Genomic DNA, 16,379 nt, shown 5'->3' with positions numbered 1-16,379 from the left:
CTCAGTTTCCCCATCTGTAGACTGGATTTAAGAAGGCCTAACCTTATACAGTGAATGGACTGGTGTGTGAGTGAGCTTAGCACATGCCAGACACATGAAAAATGTGCAAGAAACACCTGTTCTCACCCTCTGTATTCCCACCATCTTGCACATCATGGTCATTTAGCAGTATAATGTGCTACTGTCATGATCTCTGAGACAGTCCAACTGGTTCTGTTCTTGGCAACTGCAAGTGTATTTCTGGTACCCAATAATGAAATCTCTGTCCTTTATCGGCTATGTCTAAATAAGAGAGCTCCCTTTTCTTTTCTTTTTTTGAGATAGGATCTCACTTTGTAACCCAGGCTGGCCTTGAATTTGCAGCAATCTTACTGCCTCGGCCTCCTGAGTGCTGGGATTACAGGCATGCACTACCACACACAGCTAGAGAGCTCCCTCTTTGCCCCTTCCCCTGCCCATACTCCTTCGTCTCCTCCCTGGGGTCTTCATCTGACTGCCCTGAGTGCGCCCCACCAACTGATAGAAGCTGATCTCACAGCTGTGCACTTTCTGTGATCATTCTGTGATCCATATGAAGGAATAAAAGGATGAGGATAAGATAAGCACTCAGTGGAAGGAGGGAGAAAAAAATTTGAAGAGAGGTGAACACCAGATCTTGTGTGAGTTCAAAGGTGGGAAAGGCCAGGTCTGAAGGCCTTGCTTGAGGAGGTGACTTCTGCTGTGGCCTGAGGGAAAGCAGGAGCATGTCCTCCTCCATTTCCCCTTTCCCCTTTCCCTCCATTGGGGTCAGCCCATAGCACCACCCAACTTTAAGATGTGAATACACAAATGTCCTTCAGGCAAAGTGGACCTCCCCAGCACTGAGTCTGACTGGACTTCTGGTGCACACCCACCGCTGACCCCTTCCTCTCAGGACCAGACTGGGATGGTGCTGGTCCCTGATAAGTGCCTGCTTCGGACCTTCATGGGAGAGGAGTACTCTGTGGGTTGCTGACACTGTTGGTCAGGAGCAGCTCCACCAGCAAAGAGGATATGAGGACGCCCTGGTGGCCAGGGCTGTTTCAGTCACCTTGCTGCTGGGAAGGCTGTGCTCTGCAGCACTGTGTTTCAGAAAGTGTAGCAAGTTAGGGGAGCATGAAATCCTGAATTAGGACATGGAGCCCAGCATCCCATCAGAGTGCCATTCTGCAAGATAAGTGAGCTGAATAGCAAGGTTGAACTGTATAACTTGTCATCAGCCTGGACAAAACCTAAACACTTCAGGAGTGTATTAGTCTGCTCAGGCTACTGTAGTCATATACCACAGACTGGTGGCTTCAACAACAGGCATTTATTTTCTCATAGTTCTAAAGGGTAAAAAAATCTAAGGTCTAGGTGTTGTCAGTGTTGGCTTGTGAATGGCTGCCTTCTCTCTTCTCCATGAGCTCCCCTCTGTGCTTGAGGACCAGAGTGATCACCAGTGTCTCTTCCTTTCTTTATAAACCACAGTCCTATAGGATTAGGGCCCCACTCTCGTGGCCTCATTTAACCTCCTTAAAGCTCCTATCTCCAAATGCTATCACACTGGGGTTAGGTCTTCAACATACTTCTGAGGGCTGGGGAAATCCTGTTCGGTTAGAAACAATAACCACCCAAAGTCAATGTTCACCTGGCCTGGCCTGGCTTCTCAGGGCCTCACTCCCTAGACAGAGTCTGCTCCTAGCCTGACCCCGTCCCTCAGAATGTTCTTTGGCCTGCTCCTGCTTTCACTGAGGAAAGCTTAGATACCACCACCTCCACAAAGGCTTTGGATCCCCCTGGTTGGCAAGGGGGGCCCTAGTTCCTCCTTGACCTCTGCACCCCCCACACTCCGTTGTTAGGGTCCTGTTGTCTTCCTCCCCACCTCAGTCTATAATGTCCCCAGGGGCAGCGGAGACTCAGTAGGTATCTGTTGAATGAGTTGTTAAGAGTAATTTGGTTCCCAATAGACTTGCAGGCTTTCCTTCCTTGATAGTTCTAGAGCTATCCACAGCGGGGTGGGAAGGTGGGGGGGTCTGACTCAATCGCGCAGAAAGTGATGTCCTTCCTGCCTCCAGTGTCCAGGCAGGACACTGTTTCTGGTTATATGCAAACAGCATCATCTGGGTTGCATTAACAGGCTCCACATAAACAGTTCTTACCCAAATTGAGGGCTGGGAAAAACAGGAGGTAAATGGAGAGGCCTTCCCCACCCTGTGCGGGAAGACAGAGCAGGAAAGGAGGGCTGGATTAAAGTGGAGGTGCCCCCAGGGGAGCCCCTTTCTCCAGGCCAGGTGTGTACTGAGGGGTGGGTTCCAAGACCCAAGACCCCTCCCAAACAGGCAGGCCCAGCTCCACCTACCAGCACCAGAGCTCACAGTTGGTTCTTCACTGGAGGAGCAGAGGAGGAGCAGTGGCCCTTGGCTTCTCTAAAGAGGAGCAAGGTGGGGTAGGGCTGACCAAGACAATGACTGTATTTTGTGCACATGTGTTGGTGTGTCTGTGCTCAAGCAGCTGGCCCCCCACGATGCCGAGGAGCAGCGGGAGCTGAGGGCCTGCCTGCGCTGGCATCGCCTCCGGGACGAGCTTCGGAACTCCCCCGAAGAGATGCAGGTGTTAAGGTAAGGTGGCTCTACGCGCCTCCCACCTCCCCACCCCTTCTTTCTTTCCAGACACATCCAGGCCATCTGACTAAATCTGCCGTGTTTCCTTTTAAAATCAAATCAGGCTGGGGTTACTCATCCTCCTGGGGATGTGATTGTTATGTTTTAAGTCTTTCAGGGTGTGGGTTTTGATTTGCCTTCTGACATTTTCCTGGTGTCTCTATTCAGGAAAAAACTAGCATGAGGCCATTTCCGGGACCAAATTCTTTGTTTGAAGTTCTAATAGTCACTTTATGTGGTGGCTGAAGACATGGAGAAGGTTGAGGTTTGGCAGCCTGGCAGACAGTAACCCTTTAAAGCCAAAGGAAAAAAATCTTTAGGAAAATACTGATTCCTAAGTTTTTAGTAGTAACAGATGTGCCTGTCAATGGGGCCTTTTGTTTCAGATGTAGCCCAGCAGGAAGCCCTGCCCCTCTCTGGCGTGTAGTAGGAGGATTCCACTCCCAGCTCCTGAGTTTTGTTTTTAGAATGTGGCTTGTGGCACTTGTGAGATTATTTCTTGCCATTTTCCCATTTTTTTTCATCCCTGCTTTGCTCTATTTTTTCACTACTCTAAATAGCTGTTTATCTGAAGCCCTGGGCCTAGGCCCCAAGAACACAGAGGTTGATATGTTAGTAGAAGCCTCCATCCAGACCTCACTGGCTAGAGTCAAGTGCTTGGAACTTGCATTCAGCTGGTTGGGAAGGTATAGGCCATCCAGGAATTGTCCCTTCTCCACATCCCATTTTAGATGGCTTCCCTGGGCAGTGAGGCCTGCCACAGAAGGTTCTGCTGTTTTTGTTTGGTTTTGTTTTTGAGACAGGGTCTTGATTTGTAGTGCGAGCTGGCCTTGAACTCATTATGTAGCCCAGCTTCTTGAACTTGAGGCCATCAATCCTCCTGCCTCAGCCTCCCAAATGCTGGGATTACAGGCATATGCAACCATGCCAGGCTCCTGTTGTGGTTTGTTTTTAAATGAGCACCTCCACCCCTCCTGCTTGGGACCAAAGAGCACCAGGAGGCAGAGAGCAAGCTGGGCCCCAGGGAGCAGTCTGCCTGCTGCTTTTGTGCAGCCCTGTGCCCTTCCCACGGTGAAGTTTGCGTTCTTGCACACAAATATGCCTCCCAGGCTGACTCATCCATTGTTCTGGAGAGGCAGCTGGAGCAGTGGTAAGCCTACTGGGCTGGGGGCCAGGAGACCTGCAATCCTGCCCCATCAACACTCCCCCAGCCAGTGTTTACAGATCCAGGCAGGACGCTTCCCGCCAGCCATTGTGGACACAGTCCCTGCTCGCACGGAGCTTCCACTTAGTGAGGATACTCTTGCATGCACAAGTGGGTTAGACAGTGAGCAGAACTTCGAAGCCCTCAAGACTGAGCTGGGCATGTCCCCAGCCTGGCAGAGCACGGAACACAAAAGCCCCGAGGCAGGTGATGTGATGTGCTTTGGGGACAGAAAGCAGGGCAGGCTTCAAGCGTTTCCCCTATGTTATCTTCCAGTAGTTTGAAAATTCAAGCCATAGGCATAAGTAAAGACTTCCTGAAATGGACTCTACAGTGCAGGAAATAATATCAAGAACCAATTCATGGGATTATATCAAATTAAAAAGTTTCTATATGTAAAAAGGAAACAGCAGAGTGAAAACCTAAGAATGGACAGAAATGTTTGCTAGCTACTCCTCTGGTAAAAGATTAATATCTGGACTATATAAACAACTCAAAAAATTAACCACCTTCAACCCAATCAAATAATTGGCAAATGAATTGAATATATACTTCTCAAAAGAAGAAATACAAGTGGCCAATGAGCATATGAGAAAACATTCAACATCTTTAGCCATTAGGAAAATACAGTCCAAAGTTACATTGTGATTTCATCTCAGACTGTTCAGAAATGGCAGTGATAAAGAATGCAGAAAACAATGAATGCGGGTGAGGCTGGGAGGGGCGGGGGTGGGGAGGATCTGTCCTACACTGTTGGTGGGAATGTAAACTGGTAAAATTGCTGTGGAAATCAGTATGCACATTCCTCAAAAAACTAAAAATAGAAATAACAATTAATATATCACTCCTGTGTATATTCCCAAGAATTAAAGACATCATTCTGTAGCAACACATAGAGTACATACCGATGTTCATAGTGGCACAATTCACAATAGCTAAGTTGTGGAAATAGCCTAGATGCCTGTCAATAGATGAATGTGATATATATGTATATGTGTGTGTGTGTGTGTGTGTATGTATATATATGTGTGTGTGTGTGTGGAGTATTATTCAGTCATAAAGAATGAAATCATGTTATTTGCGGGAAAAGGGATGGAATTGGAGACTATCATGTTAAGTGAAATAAGCCTGACTTGGAGGGTTAAATGGAGGGTTTCCCCCTATATCAAACACCTGAAATATGAATAAATAAATGAGTAAAATAAAGGAGAGATGATAGGAAACTTGAAGGTAGACTTGTGGAGATAGGGAAGGGGATTCAGGAGGGAGAAGTGGGGGAGGGATTGAAAATGATCAAGATATGTTATATACACATAACCAGTTTCCCAGAATGAACATCACTGTTCTGTATTGCAAACATGCACTAATAAAAAAAATAAAAATAAGGGTGGACAGGGCCGTAAGAGATAGACAAGAGCCAGGGAGGGCACGAGAATCCTACTCCAAGTCCTACAGAAGCCATTGTGGAGTCTTTGCAGGGAAGGAGCCTGATCCCCCAGTGTGTTAAAGGCTGCTCTGCTCTGGTAGCTTGGCTTCGAGCAGCACACAGAGCAGGAGGAGGGCTGGAGTATTGGCCACCGAAGAGGTCCCAGTGAGAGCAGAGACAGATAATGCATTCACCGACCTATCAGAGATGTGCTTCCATAGGTTTTTGTTCAACTGAATATGGAAAAGTTTTTATTCAGTTGAATATGAGAATAACCAGAATGACTTGTAGGTTTTATTTTGTTTGTTTGTTTTGGGGTTTTTTTGGTACCAGGGATTGAACTCAGGATCTTGCGCTTGTGAGGGAGACTCGGTGCCCCTGAGCCAAATCCCTGGCCTGATTTCTAGGTTTTTGAATTAAGCAGTTGGGGAAATGGTGATGGAATTTTTTGAGATGGTAAAGACTTTGGGAGGAAAGGCCTTGGAGGGAAAAATAAAGATCCTAGATTTACCTGTGCTAAGTTTGAGATGTCAAATCGATATATGCAATATTAAGAATTCAGTGGAGTGTACAAGGTAAAGGCTCATTGGAATAATCAGCCTACAAAACACTTAAACATCTGAGCATGTCAAAATCACCAGGAAGGCAAGAGGTTGGGAGGAAGATGAAGAGCCAGCAAAGGATCATGGGGAGATCAATGTGTGTGTGTGTGGTGGGATCCAGGGCTTGGGCGTCATGGAGAAAAGAAGGCAAAAGGATGAGAGTGCCCCATGGCTGATGCTGCTGAGAGGTGTGTGAAAGGGAGAGGGAGAAATGACCTTCAGGTGGGACCACATGAAAGATGTTGATGACCTTGACATTCCTGTATTTATTTGTGAGTGGCAGAGAAAAAAGCCAGATTGAAGGGAAGAAGAGGGAATGGGTAATCAGATAGTGTGAACTTAGTGGGGGAGGATGAGCTGGCTCAGGCAGGCCACAAAGGGAGGTGGCAGTGAGAGAAGTTTGCTATAGGGTGGGGCACCCAGGAGCGTGCTAAAGTTCGAGCCATGTGTATAAGTGTGCACATCCTTTCACCTCTCAGACCCAGTTTCTCAAGCAAAAATGTCCATCTCCATTCTCTGTGACCCTAAGTCCCTTTCAAGCCTGTGGCTTCATATGACCCTAGTCCTCTGGTGGTGGTGGTCGTCGGGCGAGGGACATCATAATGAATATGAGTGGGTGAAATGTGAGTCCAGCTTGGAAGCAAGTTAGTCTGCCCCCTGGGAAGTTAGTTCATGTGTGAGAGACCCTCAACCCAGGCTTCCCTGGAGCTGCCATCAGCCCACTTTCAAATGGTCAAGTTCTTTTCCTTTGATTGTAGAATTAGGAGAGAGAATGTAGTATTTTTAGACCTTTATGCTAGAAGGCTTATTATGACATTTATTTTTCTTTGTTTTAATATTCAGAAATTGTGTTTGCCTGAACTTAGGTTAGGCATGAAACAACTGCATTTGAAAGACTTACACATCAGTATGGAAAATATTCTTATCCGATATGCTTTTACAATGAGGAGGAAATGTTTCCAGACCTGCCCCTAGTTGTATAGTCCAGGTTTCGTTTACTCCCATACCCTAGAATTCTCCTTTAAATGGACACAGAGAATGCAGAAATTTTTGAAAAATGAAGAACCAGAGCTGTAAAAATTTGTTCTCAATTTTTGTTTTAATATGCAAATGAGGTCTGAGAAACTAGTCCTTTAAACAGTGCAGTGATCAGAGATATTATCCCCCCCCCCCACTTTGTTTCTTTCCAGATAAGCAAACCAGGGTCTTCAGGTAATGAACCAAGAGCTGTGGAAAGGTCATGGTGTGTCTTGATAGGTTGCTCCAAGTTTGCTGAAACTCTTACGGTCTTTGTGGCAGCTTTCACTATGGGTAACCCCTTCCTCCTAAAAACACTTTCTTTTTTCAGCTTCTCTCTGTCACAATCTCTTTGACTTCCTGCTACTTCACTGACCACCCCTTCCTCATCTGTCTTGCTGGCAATTTAGTATCATCACTTAAATGGCTTGAGGCTTAGCAAGACTGAATAGTATGTCCAACATCATACAGCTGGTAAAGAAGAGAGCAAACACAGTGCTGTATGCCTGTAATCCCAGCTACTCAGGAGGCTGAGGCAAGAGGATTGCAAGTTCAAACTCTGACTGGACAACCTAATGAGACCTTGTCTAAAAATGGAATTTTAAAAAATGGGCTGGAGATGTAGTTCAGTGCTCTGCTTAGTGACTGTGGGGCCTTTGGGATTAATCCTCAGTACTTAAAAAAAAATGAAAGCAGGCATTGAAACCTGAGGAACTATCCTCTTCTTTATACTGCACCTCTCCCTTCAAGGAACTCATTATAGCATTTTACTGCCATAGGAAAAAAAAAGAAAAGAGAAGAAATTGAATTCTGGAAGAACACACAGCAGGTCCAGCCAGGCATCTTTGTTTTTGTTTTTTTTTTCCTGGTACCAGGGATCGAACTCAGGACCTTGTGCTTGTGAGGCAGGCGCAGCACCACTGAGCTAAATCCCCAGCCCCATCTTTGTCATTTAACATATGAAGGCATGTGTCTTATTTCAGAAGATATTGGGAATAAAGAAAACTACATTCAGGCTGGAGATTTAGCTCAATGGTTCCACCACCTGCCCCGCAAGCTCAAGGACCCAAGTTCGATCCCTGGTACAAAAAGAAAACTACATTCTGTAGACTATAGATACAGGAGTATTAGCAAAATAAAAAGAGAAAAATTAAAGTTTGTTTGGCTTATACTCCTTAATTTCAGTAATTTATAAGAACTACTTTCCTTCCTAGATTATGCCTTTCATAATCCAGGGTTGAATCATGGTCTCGTCAAATGGATCTTAGATCAACTTGGTTTTGAGTTTCATTTGTTTATGACAGTTTTCTGTGTTTTTCTGGGTGGCCGGTAATGTGGCTGCAGGGTCCTGAGGCAGGGTGATTTGCTCGGAGTTGCAAAATATTAGGGGTGACATTAATGACTCCATGCATTTTCTCATTAGTTATTAAAGATGTCTTCTTCAGAGGTGAAACCTCAGTGGCTCTCTCCAAACTCCCCTCACCTCTCTTGTGATCACCGGCCTGGCCTCCTCCTTGGGCCTAGCTTCTGTTATCTGCCCCATCACCCCTTCCACAGCTCCCCTCTTGACCAGTGCAGCCACGTGGCTCTTGCTAAAGAAGATGCTGAGAGCTCACGCAATGCCTTCAGGCCTCTTGTCCACAGGGTACAGCTGGATGCCAGCAGCTTCTTTAAGTACCTTCACTTAGCATTTTCTGACAGGTCCCTTTGGATGGAAGAGCTACAATGACAGGGTCAAGAAATCTCTGTTGGTAGTTATTATTTGTGATTTATTATCGCTTCCTCTTTTTCTCTGGATTCATTGTTAAAGTCAACCTCACACTGAGAAAAATGTTAAAATATATCATGTTAAGGAGGCACTGACAGGCAGGAATCTAATGGAGCTCTTTCTCATAGCTGCTGCCTCCACAGTTAATACAGCACACTTCAAGACCAATGCCAGTGTCTTTCCCTACCTTTCTCACAAGTGCCTCACCCCCTGGTCACAAACATGTACCATCATCATAGGGAACCCTGCCCAAGTGTGTCACTCTATCCGTAGCCCAAGGAAACTTTACATCTTCCCTGACTGCTTGGTGCTCAAGTGCTACACTGTCTGCCTTCATACAGCTAAAGATAGGTTCAGGGTCCAAAGCTGGAGCCAGGCTGAAATGCCCTGCCACAGACTGTAGAACTCACCCATAAGGAGGAGGACAAGACCTGACGTCTGGGAGAATGGCCCTCTTGTCACTCTGGACCAGGCCCTGGCCCTTTCTGTGCTGTTAGGAGGTAGTCCCTTAGGGACTCCAGTAGCCTAAGAGCAGTGACCCAGCTAGGAATAGCTGTGAGATGCCTTGATTTGTCAGGGAACACCATGGCTCCCTCTCTTTGATAGGGTAAAGCCAGTGGGGTCTCGTTGCTCTCCAAGAAGGGCAGGTGGTCCCTTCTAATTATCTTAATGGAAGCCAACTATATCCTTACGTTTTAATACTGCACTTGTTCCTGAATCTAATTAGCTATATTTTTATTGATTAATACCATCTTATATTTAAGTTAAAAGCCTACAGGCTTCAACTAATTTAAAGAACAGCCTGATGATTAAAGGGGAAAATCTTTGTTTCATCCACTTTGGACAGGCAGACTTCAAAAGCACCACCCACCTGTAGTCTCCTCCGCTAGTTCCTTGCTCCCTGTCACCTCTCATCCATAGCTTCGTCTTCGGTCTCTTTCTGCTTACCTGGTAAATATGCTCACATCTGCCCCATCTTTAATGATCTCTCCTTTGAACACTGCATCCTCATCTAATCATCAAAACTTGCTGTCTCCATCTTCACTCACACCTCTCTGGAATTTGCTTGCTGCCCTTACAGTCCAGGGAAATTTTTTCCCCAGCCTCACTGTGCTCTTACTATCACCAGATTCTGTAACTGCATTCCATTCTCATGTGATTTCACCCTCTGCTTTGTTTGCTGCTATTGACAACTGTAAATTTCTATCACCTGGCTTTTGTGGAAGTCCTTCTACTGGCTCTCTCTGTCCCTAACTGCTGGTTTTACCTCACAAGTTTTTCCTCAACTTGAGCCTTCTTCTCCATCTCTGTGGCCACTATGTTTAGAACCTCTTTATCCATGTTTGCACCAATCCAACAGCCCCTGAATCGTTTACCTACCTCAAGTCCTGCCCTTTCTCACTGCCACAGAGATCTCTCTTTAAAACTTCATGATTCTGCCGGGGATTTAACTCAGTGGTTCTCTGCCTGCCTTGCAAGCGCAAGGAGCCGAGTTCAATTCCTGGTACCAAACAAAAACAACAACAACAAAACTTCATGATTCTGCCACCTTTTGCCTAACACTCTCCAAAATCTTCCCCATAGCATCAGGAAAAGCTTCACTTCCTCAGAATGGCATGCAAGGCCCCATATGCCATCCATTCAGTCTGTTTTTCCTCATCTCATCTCTTGCTATTCTTTTTTTTTTTTTTAACCCTCCACCCACCTGAATTGCTCACAGAACCCTTCTGTATTCATCAGTTCAGGCTGCCATAACAGAATACCAAAGACTCAGTGGCTTCAACAACAGAACTTGATTTCCTCACAGTTCTACAGGCTAGAAGTCTAAGACCAGAGTGTTGACAGGCTTGGTTTCTTCTGAGCCCCTCTCCTTGGCCTGCAGAAGGTCTCTTCCTCCTATTCTCTCATGTGGTTTTCCTCTGTGTGTATTCCTGTATCTCTCTGTGTTCCAGTCTCCTCTTATAAGGATAGAAGTTAGATCAGGTTACAGCTTACCCTGACAACCTTATCCTAATACAAGCTAGACTCCTTCTTCTGCCCTTCCTAGAGTCTCTTGTGTTAAGTTCATGACAATTTTACTACATTCTTTGATAATATCTTTATATTTCAGGTGAATCATATTAAACAAGTAATATTTGATCATTTCTGACCTATAAAACAAAAAATTTCATATGGTCCAAGTTAATACATCTTTCTTCTGACCCATCAGCCTTTTATAGCTAGGAATTATTGTTTATCTGTACCACAGTGCTTGGCACTAGGTGGGTACTTGGCAAATGTTGAAGAAATGAATGTCATAGACATGATCTCTATCCCTGAAAGTCTTTGTATATTATTTGGATAGTTGAAATATTGATCACAAGACAGTAGAGAGATCCTATTTCAAGTTGTGAGAGTTTAATATTCGAAAGCTTAGGAGGGGCCACAGAGACATGTGGGGCTTGAGCTGGGATTGCAGAAAAGAATAGCAGTGAAGTTGATGTGGGGGGGAGGAGGGGAAGTTAAGGAGCTGAGCCTATCAGCATCCAGATGGACATTCCAGGAAGAATGGGCTTGCTGCAGAGGATACTCTAATAAGCAACCTGGGAGGACAGGCTAAGCAGTGGAGTTCTGAAGATGTCAGAGTCAGGAGTTTGCATCTGACCATCCCAGCGATGGGGAACTATTTTAAATTTCAAGAATGGCATAATGAAAATGGAGTACTGGAAAGATTAAGCAGCCTTTGGGATAACGAATGATCAAAGAGAAAGCGTCTAGAGGCCAGATGGAATTAGGTGGCTGTTTCAGGAATGCAGACTGAGTTCAGAAGAGCTTGGTTGGCTTGAGGCTCTGAATGAATGAGTTGCTTCTCTGGTGCTATTCAGAACAGATTGCCAACCCAGCTTCAAAGAAGGCTCAAGTAATACAACATAAAGCTATCTCTACTTGTGCGTAAGCATTGACTCAATAAAAGAACTGATTCCAGTCCTGGACTTTATGAAGTTTGCTGTGACTTTGAAAAGAGTGACAGGCAACGGCTTCCATTTGTCCTTGGCTCCCATTTGTCCTTTGTCTTATCTGTCCTGCCTCATTTTAGACATCATCTGAGGATAGAGGCCTGTGCTCTGCACCAGACCTTGTTGGCCTGTGAGTCTCCAACTAGAATAGTAGCAGGGGTTATCAGAAGAGTAAGCCTGAAAGCCAAACTACCTGGATACGAGTCTTGGCTCTACTGTTTGCTACGTGGCCTTGCGAGAGCTGCTCAACCACACTTAGCTTTAGCCTCCAGAGCTGAAAAGCAGGGTTAATTATGCAGTGTAGTTTCTCCGTTACAGGTGAGTGTGAAGAATAAATGCAGTGAATATGTGGAAACCATTTAAAGCACTTATATTAACTTGAATCATAGGAAATTGCCATTTTCATATATCTAAATGAATATTGCCAGTTTCCCAGGGTTCAAGGAAATACCCAGCACTTATTAGATACTATCATCTGTATCCTCGGTCAGTTGGTAAACACCTATCACACTAGTGGCAGAGGGCATGAGGGCACAGTCTCCACAGCCAGGCCCACTCTCCTTCCTGGCTTTTCTGATGTTCTCAGAGTGCTCCATTCCCATTTGTCCCTGAGGCTCCGGGGCTGGCCCTCTCTTTTCTTTCACTGCTGCCTTTGTCCCCTGGAGACTGCACAGGGTATCCTATTCTTTTCTCTTTATCTTCCCAATCCTGGAGATACCTCCTGTCTTCCTGGAAAACATAACAGGGATGAGGAGAAAAATGTTCTTACCTCTGTGTCCTTCAAGAGTCCTTCCCTGAGCTTTTGACTGTTGACACTGACCTGTGCCTTTTCAAAAGTTCCTGCAGCTGTGTCTTGGAATTCCTGCCGTAGACCCCCAGTCCCTCAGGCCCTCTGCCTCTTTCTTCCTGACTAGTTTTCTTTATTTAAACCACATACACGGGCACGCTATCTGTGAAGATTGTTACTACCCTTTCATGGTGGGAAAATGCTATCACCATGCAAGAATTTTCTGAAAAATGTTATGGCTCTCAGCTAGCCAGAAACAGACTCTGCCCTTTCCTGTTTCAAAGGCCAGCTCCTCCGCCTGAGCTGCTTCTCAGTTTCTGTTTCCTGATGGAGAGACACCCCCAACTCAAAGCTCAACTTGAAACAGCAAAGATGACAAGCATGTCCTGTATAATTGAATTCAAATAACCTTCCTGCTTCATTTTTCTAGACCAGTCCCTGGTTACTCACCACTCAGGAATTTTTAAGGGAGGGATAGTCCTCTCCATAGGCCCCTAATTACACACTTACAGGATAGGATATTTCATTTTGTAATAACATTTAGTAAGGTTTCTTTAAAAATAGAAAAACAAAGAAGTAAGACAGTTCATAAGCAATGCTTAGTTAGCCATAGTTCTTTCTTTCCTCCTAAAAGTATATAATAGGAAAATTCAGTTTTGAAAAGTGTAAAATCTTATCCCTATCACTGTAGTAACTACTCTAAGATATTAATCACTGCTTGTAAATCTTCAGAAAATAAATTTGGCAAGTGCATATGTATACTTCTGCATTGCTTCCCTGTGTAGCACTGATTCAGTATAATACTATTTGCTTATGAAATATTTCCTAAAATAATTCATATACATACATCAATCTAGAATAATTCACTCTTATTCTGCCCATTGTGTGGATTTCTTATACACTCAGCCAACCATAGGAGGCTGTACACATACCATATTCTTGAGTGATGAGTTTTAGTTTTCCATCCATAAAAATTCTTCTTTCTTTTCTTTTTTTTTTTTTTTGGTACCGGGGTTCGAACTTGGGACCTAGCACTTATGAGGCAAATGCCAGAACCACTGAGCTAAATCTCCGGCCCCTTCCATCCATAAAAATTCTTATCCAGTGTGTACTTTCTCGTGTAATACTAAGTTAACTTTGTGCTACTAAGTATTTGCCCTATATTTGTACCTTTTAATTTGTGTTTTAGCCAATAGTTTTGACCTAGAACCTCTAAGAAAAACTGTATATGTATTCTTTCGAAGCTGTTGCAAAGACATCAAAGAAGATTGACCCTACTAGATGTTAAAATCCAGTTTTACAGGAGTTCTTGTCGATTTCGAGTCAATGGTTAAGAAGAGAAAGAATAAAAAGATGAATTGTATAAAACAGTTAACTCAAAATGGGCCAGAAACCAAAATGTAAGAGAAAGAAATCAATAACTTGGACTTCATTAAAATTAAAAGGATTTGTGTTTGAAAGGATTCCATCATGAAAGTAAAAAGCCCAGGGCTAGGGGTATAGCTCAATGATAGAGTGCTTGCCTAGAATGCACAGGACCCTAAATTTGATTCTTAGTGCTGTCAAAAAAAAAAGGTAGATAATATTTACAAGTCATATATTTGATAAGGGACTCATATTCAGAGTATATAGAGAAATCCTAAACTCAGAAAGGTAACCCAATTAAAAAGTGACCAAATGGTTGAAATAGATATTTCTTCAGGTAATTAAGTGGCTAAAAACCATACAAAAATATGCTCAATGTTATTAGCCATTAGAGAAATGCAAATCAACATCACAATGAAATACCACTTCACATTCACTAAAAAGACACAGAATAAGTATTAGGGAAGATTTGGAGAAATTGGAACCCTTGTAGACTGTTGAGAAATGTAAAATAGTGCAGCACTTTGGAAACATTACAACAGTTCCTCAAGAGGTAAACATGGAGTTACCATATGATCCTGCAATTCCACTTCCAGTTATATCCCTAAGGAATATGAAAATGTACGTCCATGCAAAACTTGGACACAAATGTTTGCAGAAGCATGATTCATAATAAACAAAAAGTAGAAATGCCCCAAATGTTCATTCACAGATTAACTGATAAACAAAATCCATACAGTGGAGTATTGATGAACAGTAGAAAGGAATGAAGTATTTATACATGCTACATCCTAGATAACTCTTGAAAATATTATGTTACAAGAAAGTAGCTAGATTCAGAAAGCCATATACTGTACGATTCCATTTAAAGGCACTGTCTAGAATAGGCAAATCCATAGAGACAAGAAGAACATTAACAGTATCAGGGGCTAGGGAGAGGTAGGAAGAAGACAGGAAAGTGACTGCCAGTGGTCAAGGGGTTTCTTTGCAGAGTGATGAGAATGTTCTGGAATTAGGTACTGGTAGTGAATAGATTAAATGGAAATACTAAAAACTATTGAAATAAACATTTTGAAATGGTGAATTTATATGTAACGTATATCTCAACCTTTTAAAAGACAAAGATTAATGGAAATCAGCGGATGTTCTCTACCATCTCATAATATCTCTGTAGCACACTAACACTGACCAGCAATTACCTAAAAAAGACATGAAAAAGAAATTAGGGCAGGAGGCAACTGGTGACTGTGGGATTGAATGAGACCCAAGGAACCTTTTCTAGTACTGGATGTTAGGAAGACATTTCCCTAGGGTCTTTGGTATAACAACCCACATAGTGATGATTCAATTACAAGAAAGCATCCCTCAAGTACCAGTACATGCATAAAAGTTTTTATATGTTGTTATTTTCTACCCTGTGCTGTACCTTCCATTTTCCTAATAATATAATCTTGGCTATTTTACTGTTTGCAACATATATAGGTCATTTTAAAGCTGCTGTGAATATTCTAGGATATGAATGTTTTGTTAGTAACCATTGAACATTAGATATTTTGGTAATTTCTAGTTTTTGTTTGTTTTGCTTTCACAAGCAGTGTTGTATTGCATGGTCTTACAATTACTCTTAGAGCATAGCATGTGAAATATGAGACCTAAGCAGGATGCAGTTACCAACAAGATTGAGAAGAGAGCTACTTTCCAAACTAGTCATCCTATTATACATCCCAATGTGTATAAGGCTGAAAAACAGGCAAGCTCTCCATCCACTGCTGCTGCCACCCCTCATGGCTAGGGCCACACTGTCCTCTATGGAGGAGGGGAAAGTCCTTCTTCAGCTCCCACAGGCCATCTGCTCCTTTTGAGTCATAGGATGAGGCGATCCTTCCCATTATCCCAGCACACAGCACTGCACATGTTCTAGCTGCTTCTTGTAAAATGAAGCCAGTGTTTGCCTCATTCGCCTCTTTTCAGAGTGAAGTCATGATTTTTTTTATGCTGTGCAAAAAATGTTCCATTTTACTCCTTCTACTTTCACTTCCTGTGATTTTCAGGTTTTCTGTATTCCTGTGTTCTAAATGCTTATAGCAGATTTAGTGTCTGAGCTTCATTGCGATCACCTTAACCTTGATGAAGAGAGAGGTCCCCTGGAAGGTGGCTTCAGGTCTGTCATACACCTTGCTCCATAACTCTGTAAAAAGTACAAAGCCTTCTATTTCTTCCATCCTGTAAGTTAACTCCATCCCCCAATATAAATGATTTAAGTCTTCTTTAAAGAATTCATTTAGTTGTTTTTTTTCCACAATCAAAATCTTTTTTTTTTTTTTTGGTACAGGGGATTGAACTTGGGTCCTTGCACTTGGAAGGCAGGCGGCAGAACCACTGAGCTAAATCCCCGGCCCCAAAATCATTCTTGATGCTGACTTAGTGAGGCCAAAGCTACATGGCAAATCTATTGACTCCATTGGAATGGATGAATAATGTGGGTTTTTATCCCCTAAATGCTACAACTTAAATATATGGTGGGCTATTTGATCTCTTCAAATTATGCATGATA

The 16,379-nt window shown here is 43.5% G+C and overlaps 1 protein-coding gene and 1 long non-coding RNA gene across 33 annotated transcripts in view; one reads left to right on the top strand and one right to left on the bottom strand.

Moving 5' to 3' along the window:
• The window catches only part of Aopep (aminopeptidase O (putative)), a 418,900-nt gene that overhangs the window by 223,675 nt on the left and 178,846 nt on the right, over positions 1–16,379 (top strand). For all 32 annotated transcript variants that reach the window (XR_015448844.1, XR_015448845.1, XR_015448841.1 and 29 more), the window contains one exon: positions 2,512–2,618. Coding sequence is in view for 25 of the 32 variants with exons in the window: in XM_021259370.2 (XP_021115029.1) it covers positions 2,512–2,618 (107 nt within the window). In the remaining 7 variants the exon portion in view is untranslated. The remainder of the gene's footprint in view (positions 1–2,511; positions 2,619–16,379) is intronic.
• LOC110349494 (uncharacterized) lies at positions 6,973–12,819 on the bottom strand. The gene is made up of 3 exons (XR_002395490.2): positions 12,443–12,819; positions 10,058–10,178; positions 6,973–8,629 (listed from the first exon to the last, which is right to left on the bottom strand). It is a non-coding gene; the product is annotated as an uncharacterized LOC110349494 (long non-coding RNA).

Source organism: Heterocephalus glaber, unplaced genomic scaffold (genome assembly GCF_053883595.1).
Source record: "Heterocephalus glaber isolate CG9 unplaced genomic scaffold, H.glaber_assembly_v1.0 deba00000594, whole genome shotgun sequence".
NCBI lineage: Eukaryota > Metazoa > Chordata > Mammalia > Rodentia > Bathyergidae > Heterocephalus > Heterocephalus glaber.
The sequence above is the reverse complement of the archived record's forward strand: the minus strand, read 5'-3'. Positions and strand labels throughout refer to the sequence as shown.